Here is a 9,153-nt window from a genome sequence, read left to right as displayed (position 1 = left end):
GGGGGGGTCGGGTCAACGCCGGGGAGCGACGACCGGGGGTCAGGTCGGGTCAGCGCCGGGGACCGGAGGTCGGAGCCGGCGGTTGGCTCTGGTCGGCTCCGACGTTCAGCGACGGCGCCGGGGACCGGGGCCGGTGCGCTTGGGATGGAGAGGGGGTAGGGAGAGAGAGAGAGGGAGAGCCGGCGACCGGAGGTCGTCGCCGGCGGTCTGGTCAGCTCCAGCGATCGTTGGTCGGAGCCGGCGGCCGGATCGGGTCGGCGCCGAAGGTCAGCGACGGCGCCGGGGACCGGGGCCGGTAAGCTGGGGGTGGAGAGAGGGTAGGGAGAGAGAGAGAGGGGGGAGAGAGCCGTTGGGGGAGAGAGAGAGAGGGGGAGGGAGAGAGAGAGCGTAAGAGAGTAAACAATAACACCAAATAAAAAGCAATTAAAGATAATAATTAATAATGGCAAGAAAATCAATTAAAGAAAATAGAGTTTGGAATGTGAAAAGACCAAGATTAAAGGATGTGGATCGGGTCAAGATGTCTTTTCTAGGCCCAAAATTACGTGACGGGTTATCAGTTAGTTGATAGCCCGTCACATTTCATCGTCACCTTAAGGCAGAATGTTGCCCCATTTTGGGTCATCGTTGACCCGACCTACATCCTTTAACCTTAATCTTTTCACATTCTTAACCCTTTAGTTTATTTTCTTTCCAATATTAGCATATTATTTTTAATTGCTTTTTTATTTATTTCTTAGAAGATAATTATCGAAAACAAATAAAATAGGCTATGTAATTGCAAACACTTCGCCTTGCCCGTTGGTTTTCTTTTCAAAAGCCAATAGTCTACTTTCTCTTCATCTTCTCTAAACCAAGTGAAAAAAAGGGTGCCTAGAATAATTCTTCTCCTCCTTCTTTGAGAAACCAGTCAAGTTCATTTGTTCTTGTCTTAGCAACTTAAAAACCCTCACAAGGGAAGCCAGCAACTTGAGTCGACTAAGAGGTATGTTTCAAGCTTGATTCTTTTTCTTTGGTAAGTCATGATAATTGCCCAATAATGCAAATTTTGTAGGCTTTGAAGTGTTCATGAGCAACTTTAAGTAAGGCATAGTGAATTGGTTACTTAAGATCAATTACATATTGCATCACTAAAAGGTGTTCATGAACAAATTTTTGTTAAAGTTGGAAAATGCACCATTGTTGGGTAAAAATCCACAGAACTTTAGCTTTTCAAGATTATGGAGACGAGTTAGGATCTAGGTTCTTGTTGAAACTGAAAACTAGGGTTACCAATTCTGAATTGAGCAATAAAGTTTGAAATTTCAGCTCAAGAATCGAATTCTACATGTTGGCAAGCTTGATGTTGAATGATGACTATGTTGAAAAGTTTTCAAAGAAAGAAAAGTAGGCTGCGGATTCTGTTTTGGGTTGTCGACCTGGCTAACGAGCTATCACATAAGTGACGGCTTATCAGACCAAGTCGTCACTTGTTGTTCAACCTAAATACATTCTGAGCTGACTTGGCTGACGGGCTATCACATAAGTGAAGGCTTATCAGACCAAGTCGTCACTTGTTGTTCAAATTGGTCTCATTCTGCCTGAAGTTGATGACTTAGCTGACAGGCTATCACATAAGTGACGATTTATCAGACCAAGTCGTCACACCCATGCTCAATCACAGTGATAAAACACTTTCAAGGGTGGCATTGAAATTGATTGGCTTTGGATTGATTATTACTCTTGTGCATTGAGTAATTATTTCTTTTTGTCCTTGCTGCAGAATTGATTATGCCTCTTAAAGGAAAAGCAAAGAAAGTTGCTAAGAAGGTGACAAAGGAGAACTGAACTCGAAGACTCCTCAACGAATCCAAAAGTAAGGAAGAGGTACCACAACTGCAGCGACGCAACAAAAGGCAGAGTCTGAAGATAGCTGAACCTCTTCCATAACCTGAGGAAGAGGTGGTTGAAGAAGTTGAGACTAAGGAGGAAAACACATCTCCATCTGACCATCCATCTTTAGAGCAGCCTAACTCGCCCAACTCTGAGGAACCTTCAGCAGAACATCCTTCTTATGAACACCCAACTGGTGAAGATTCTCAGATAAGGGGAGAAGTGATTAAATGCAAAAATCCTGGTGTTCGAGAAAGTGTCAAATGGTAGGTACCTGGAGCAGACACAATCTACCATGGCGGAATGACAAGAACTAAAAGAAGTATTAAGCGGCCGATATGTGAGAGATGAGAATCATTACTACTGTGTTGAGCAAGTACCCCCAGATGGAGAAAGCATTTAAAGACTATGATTTGGGATGGACCACAAAGGGAGGTGAATCATTCTGCCACACACTAGTTCGGGAGTTTTACGCAAACTACCAGACTACACTGGAGAATATGTGTAAGGAGAGAGCGGCAAACATGCCCAACATGCATAAGATTCCAGTGAAGGGAGTAACGGTGGATCTCTCAGACAGCACCATCAACACCATCAACAGATTCCTCTATGGCCCACACTTCACCCCTTCAGCCACTTCTCCGGAGTTCTACTTTAGGATGAAGGAAAGGGCAAAACAGTGTCCTTGGTTGGCAAACATTATAGCTGAGGGAGAGCCGGAATGGTTGACATCTTTAAGGCCTCACTGACTCAGGAGGCAAGATTTTGGTGGGGCGTAGTATGCTCACGATTGATGCCAACAGCGGGAGACAACATTATTAGTGAGTATAGGACAGTTTTGGTGGCGAGTTTTTTGTCTAAGCTTCCCTTGAACTTCAGGAATATTATTGCAGATGAAATGAAGATTCGGGCAACAAGACCCGACAGTGCATATCCCTTTCCATGTTTAGTCACGAAGCTGTGTGAGGCTGCTAATGTACGTGAGATTGCAGGCGTAGATCAAGAGATTCCTGCTCAGAAAACTCACAACCCCATCAAGTATGATAAAAATCAGCCTAGGCTAGTGTTAGGCAAAGGAGCAGGACAGTACTGTCCTGATGAAGTGCAAATAGTCAATACTGATACTATTTCAACGCCAAATATGGAGGTGTCAATTCCCGAAGCTGTACAGGCAACATCTTTTGCAAGGGCAGCTTCAGTGCATGAGAGCGAAGAGAATCCCGTAATTGCAGCACCGGTGTCAGAGTATGCCTTTACTCCTCTTAATTTCAGAAAAATGGTGAAGCAAGGGAAGAGGTTTGAGGCACAGTTGAAATTGTTTGCTAGCCAATTTGAATCTACTATGGACAAAAGAATTAAAGTGGAAATTGAACCTTTCCAAACTTTGCATAGACGTGTTGATGAGTTGGAAAGTCGTCTTAATACAAGATTGAGTGACATGTCGGCCCCGGATCTTGCAGATTTCAAAGCAACTTTGGGCAAAGTGAAAGTTGATATTGTGGAACTGCAGCGTCACCAAAATGTGTTACCTTCAAACCCTACTACTGAAGAATCCGAAGATGAGGCCCGCTGTTTGACATCACCGAAACCCAGTGAAGAAAAGAAAAGAAAAAGGCGACAACAAAGATAAAGGCAAGAGAAAAAGGACTGATAGTGATGAAGAAAGAATAGCGGAGTAGAAAGCAAAGAAGAGAAGATAAATCAGGTGATGCGAATATCGAAAACGGTGGGTGAGCTATGGAGGAAGCATTAAGAATGAGAGTTATGGGAGCCTAGACTAGTAGGCCTCCGTTGAATGTTGGTGAGAATGTTGGGGAGTTTTTCACTCCGCCAACCACTGTGGCAGATGTGTCAGCTCAGTTTGATGCTCTTGATGTGATTGTTCCAGCTAATGATGTAGCAGCAGAGTCAGCGACTCATGATTCACGCGCTTGAAGCGCTGCAGGTATATCCCATCCCTTGTTGTTTCAGGCTGTTAGATATGCATTGAGGGCAATGCATGTTCTTTTCTGTGGGGGTGGGGATACTTGCAACCTCAAGGGTATATTGTCTGTGTTCTATACCCTTGAGTGTTACTTAGTGAACCGACATGTTTAGGCTTGTTGTTTGTGTTTGCATTTTGTGTTTGTGTTTTGTTTCGTGTTGTTTTGTGGTTAACTAGGAGAGAAATAAGTTTCTATGGCAGTTTACATTGTTTTTAGAATGATAAAGACCTCTCCGAGCGCGTATATTGCAACTGTGTGATATGTATCTACATGCCACTGTGTGAATCTTGTTGTGACATTGGTATTAGAGACATGATAATCATTGCTAACAATTGCATAAAATGGATAATAATAGCTTGTGATGTACCTTTATGCCAAGTGTGTGAGATATTACCAAGTTTCCTCTGTGTGTTAAATCTATAACTTCCCCAGTTAGTTAGTCTTACTGAGGTTGTAGGATAGTGGTTAGGAAAGGATCTTTTAGCCTAAATAACCTTCCATGTGTGAATAATACCCTTTGATCCCGATTTTGAGCCTGTATGCCTATTTTTCTTGTTAAACTTGTCACCTTCCCATTTTTATCACAATGAACCTGTTTTGGCCCTGGTCCTTCTTGGATATTGTGCACTTCGATTTAGGCAAATAGCCTAAGTTGAGGGTAGCTATCATAGGGGTGCGTGATGCAAAATGAGTATGAAGATGGGTAAAATAAGAGAAAAGAATGCAAGGCTGGGTGTGGTAGAAAAAGAATAAGAAAAGAAAAGTTGTAAAAGTAAAAAGAGATAGAATTAAAGACTAAAAGACCACACTAAGGGTTAATAAGTAAGACCCCAAAAATAGTGTAGTGCCAAGGAGGCTTAGTCACTTTAAATATCCTTGCGTATCATACAAGCCCCAAGCATACGTTACAAAGCCGAAGAAAAGTCCAATAGTGATCCCAACTTAACTGTCTGAAAGCCTCGGTAATGAAAATAAGGGCAAACTTATGGTATTTGGCATACATTGACTGGAACTTCTTCCTGAGAGTGTGTGTCTTTTGGCTGTCCCCACGTTGACGTACTTGATTTCATGTTTGAATTAGGAGGGACTTCTTTGTTGTAAGGGCACATGGGTTTCATTGCTAGCTGATTACTTGTTTGGGTAGTGTGACTTGTAATATGCGTGGTTGTTGTTGCTAATGAGATGCCATATCTTGATTCCCTTGTGCCACATTTTGTTCTTCATGAATATATACAGTCGGACTTAAAGTAATTGAACTTGGCAAGGGTAATAGGTTTTGAGCAAAAATTTGATGATTGACTTTCATATGTACTTTACATTCTCTTGGTTAAGCATCGCAGTACTGTACTGTGTTAGTTGCTTCGTAGTATTGTACTGTGTTAGTTGCTTGAGGACAAGCAATTGTTTTAAGTTGAGGGTGTTGATGTGCGAGCTTTGCGCTAGCACATTTAAGGTTTTTAAGTCGGAATAATTGCAAATTCTTAAGTAACTTTTGTCGTTTTTGATTATATTCTCTTTGATATTGCAGGTAAGTCACGATGCATGAAAACCTACAACTATGTCAAGAAAGATAAATTTTGAGAGAACAGATACGAAGATCACAATTGACGACTTGTCTGATACGTCAACTTTGTGATAAGCCGTCAGAAAGGTCGTTAGATGAAGACAGTTACAAGAGCTGAAGTGAAGAGTTGACGACTTAACCTGATAAATCGTCAACTTCCTGATAAGCCGTCAGATCAGGTTGTCACTTGTAAGCAGCAAATATGGATTCGAAAGAGGAGTTAACGACTTGGTCTGATAAGTCGTCAACTCCCTGATAAGCCGTCAGAGGATGTCGTCACTTATGCACGAAAAATCTGGGATTTGAAATTTGACTCCAAAATTAGCTTAAGTATTTAAGGGAAAGTTTTAGGTTTTCAATAGCATCTTGAAACTTACGAAAAACAGCAGCTTTCTGAGAGTTTTCTCTGAATTTTTCGAATTAAGTTTTTGGAATTATTATTGTGGTTTTGAGAAGTCTCTTGTGGTTTAGAAGGAAGAACAATAATATATCTTTATCGTTTGTAAATTGCCAACTATCGAATTATGAATTCAATATATGTTGTTGCTTTCTATATCATGAGTAACTAATCTCCATAACCCGAGTTGTGGGATCTATGAGTTTGGTCTTATAAATTCATTAGTTGATCAAGATTCTCAAGGCACTAGGAACTTTTTGATAATTCTTCTGTTATGCATGTTGTCTATTGGTTGCAAACAATAGATTATACCTAATTATTGATTTTCTTAAAGTAAGAAATGAATCTAATAGGAAGTGAATTATCAACGAGGATTTGGAAGCGTTAAACTTTCATCTAATGATTAACTGTTGTGACAAGGTTAATTAACTCGAGAAAAAATCTAGTTAAGTATACGGATTTCCTAAGTTCGAACCTACGAACCGGTGCATCCGTGCCCCTTCTCATCACGTGTCCGAACCATCTCAATCGGACTTCCCGCATCTTATCCTCCACTGAAGCCACTCCAACCTTCTCTCGGATAGTCTCATTCCGAACTCTATCACCACTAGTCTCATCTCGCATCTCACTTTTAGTATACAATTTTATTTTTATGACAGTGGTATTCGAGGCAGCTTGCCTACCTTGATTATTTCACCAGGTATTTTCTATCTTTCAGCAACACAAGTACCAGGTAACTTTGTCCACCAAGATTTAGGCTGATGAGAAGAAATCACCTAATACTTTTTTGCCTCCCCCGGATTTGAACCTGAGCAAACTCATTGTTCTCCCAAACAAATCTATAATATCAGAAATTAGAGGTTATGACACTTTTTGGTTAGACATAGATAAGCTTTTTCATATGACCTCGAGAAAGTCACCTAATAGAGGAAGATCAGATCCATCCACAAATAGATAAGCTTGTGCAAAGCCTCATACTAATCCAGCTCGTACTAGGTACTACTACTAGTATAGGTACCGGATAATTCTATGAACAAGGACTAGAACTCACCTAACGCTATTCATAAATCATCCAACATGCATGAGTATTTAATCTGTCGGAAAACTCAACACACTGCCTTGTAAAGTGCTAGATCCACATCATTCCAAATATGCATTGCATATTATTCCATCAGATCATGGACACACAACAAATTAAGTTTCGCTTACCATATAACTTTTAAAGCTATCAGCCAATACTAGTCACACAAAAACTTTCGACTTACCGAAGTTTTTCCCAACAATGCAATGCCAAGTGGGACCGTACTTCTTATCAAACTCCTTCTTAATCTGTTCAGCTACATCCTTCTCTACATTACACTTCTCAAATGCCTTAATCACATATACAGAAAAGCACGAAAAACGCATTAATTCATAGAATTATAACAGTATAAGTGGGAGAAGAATACATAACCATAGTAGAGAGATAATAAGAATATATACAGCAATAGCAATGTCGACGGCCTCCTTTTGAACATCAGATTTCATATCGGCACTTTTTATGGTAACTTTTTTACCGGGAGGATAAGGACCGGAACCTGACGAGATTCTCCGATCATCGGAGGTAGGCTTCGCCGCCGGAGCTCCACCGGCTCTTTTCCCGTCTTCGCTCATGCTCTTCAGCTCGTTTGAGCCGTCAAAATCTTTCGCTGGAACTATAGAGCAGCCACTCTACGGCGGCGGGCGGTGGTGGAAAATGAGTAAGAGAGAGAGAGTTGAGAGGGTGTCGGGGTGGAGGTGGGGGAGGGGAGGTGAGCGATGTGCGTGGGGTTCTGATTTCCAAGAGATTGTCCTTTTGGTTAAGTTTACTTTTATTTTGATTTTTGCTTGAAGCAACAGGAAAATATTGCTGTTAGTTTGGTGAAAGCAGGAGTGTTAAAAGAGTACGAATTTAACTTTAATACTGTCACACTGCTCAATTGTCCCCTACTTTTTTTTCTAAAATAAAAATTATTTTACTCCCTCGTGTCCCAATTTGTACACTTCACACTTTATTTTTAATTAGGGCATGTTTGGCATGGAAATTTTTTTCATTTTTTTCAAAAAAAAAGTTTCGGAATTGAAATTTATGGTGTTTGATCATGAAAATTTAAAAAATAATTCCAAAAAAAATTTTGAAAAGGGAAAATAGGTTTTTGTTGTTTTCACAATTTTTCAACTCCAATTCCAACTTTTATTATTATTACATATAATTTCAATCTTTTAAATTTTTTACATAAAACTTTCCTTATAACATTACTTTTTCAATATTATGTATATAGCAGTTTTAAAGAATAAGATAGTTATAATTTCAAACTTAATGTTATCCTAATTAATATGTATCTCTTTTTCTCTCTCATTATTATTTTTATTTCTTATTTAATTTTCTCTCTTATTTAGGATATTACTTTACTGCTAATTTATATTTGTACCCATAAATATATAAAGTATTATATTTATCCCATAAATATATAAATTATTATATTTATAATAGAAATATACAAAGTATGTTATATATAAAGTTTATACCATGTATATACCATATACACATATATAAATATACAAAGTATTAAGAAACATACTAAGCATATTTATAATATAAATATACAAAGTATGTTATATATGAAGTTTATACCATGTATATACCATATGCACCCATTTATAAAAATACAAAGTATAAAGAAACATACTAAGCATATTTATATATTTATGGTATGTGATATAATATACCATAAATATGCAAAGCATGTTTTACATAGAAATAATTTATTCACACACGGTAAAAATTTTCATGTATAAGTTAAAGAAATAAATTAGCGACACCCTAAAATTTAATAACAACTCATCATTTTTTATTTTTTAAGAATGGAAAATGAAGGAAATAAATTAAATAAATTCCTAAAAAAATAAATTTGTTTGAAAGATAATATTTTTTACCTAAAAAACAGGAAGCAGTGATTTGTTAATATAACATCCATATTTAAAATTTTCAAATATGAGAAACGGCTATTAATGTAAATATTATATATGTCATAATTGAAATTCATTAAATATGGCCATGTATATGTAATTATTTTTATAATAGTGACTAATTGTGTTCTTTTTCCATTAGTAGGTAAATTTTAGTTGAGTGATTTTGATAGTTCGTAAAAGTTAGGGCATAAAATCATATTTAAAAAAGTTTTTTCAAAAGTCAAAACAAAATTTCAAAAAAGACATGGCCAAACACAACTCCAACTCCAATTTCAACTCCAACTTCAACTCCAACTCCAGAAAATTTTAATTTTCATGGCCAAACGGCTACTTAGAGTTCCTAA

At 38.4% G+C, this 9,153-nt stretch overlaps 1 protein-coding gene across 1 annotated transcript in view; it reads right to left on the bottom strand.

The window, feature by feature from the left end:
* The window catches only part of LOC107842884 (dynein light chain LC6, flagellar outer arm), a 19,759-nt gene extending 11,963 nt beyond the window's left edge, over positions 1-7,796 (bottom strand). Inside the window, exons 1-2 of the mRNA XM_016686928.2 lie at positions 7,301-7,796; positions 7,084-7,189 (exon numbers count right to left, since the gene is read on the bottom strand). Coding sequence (XP_016542414.1) covers positions 7,084-7,189; positions 7,301-7,471 — 277 coding nt within the window. The 5' untranslated portion in view covers positions 7,472-7,796. The remainder of the gene's footprint in view (positions 1-7,083; positions 7,190-7,300) is intronic.
* Positions 7,797-9,153: the final 1,357 nt, after the last annotated feature.

The sequence above is a fragment of the Capsicum annuum genome, chromosome 1, assembly GCF_002878395.1.
Source record: "Capsicum annuum cultivar UCD-10X-F1 chromosome 1, UCD10Xv1.1, whole genome shotgun sequence".
Taxonomy (NCBI): Eukaryota; Viridiplantae; Streptophyta; class Magnoliopsida; order Solanales; family Solanaceae; genus Capsicum; species Capsicum annuum.
This window is presented reverse-complemented; position numbering and strand designations above follow the sequence as displayed.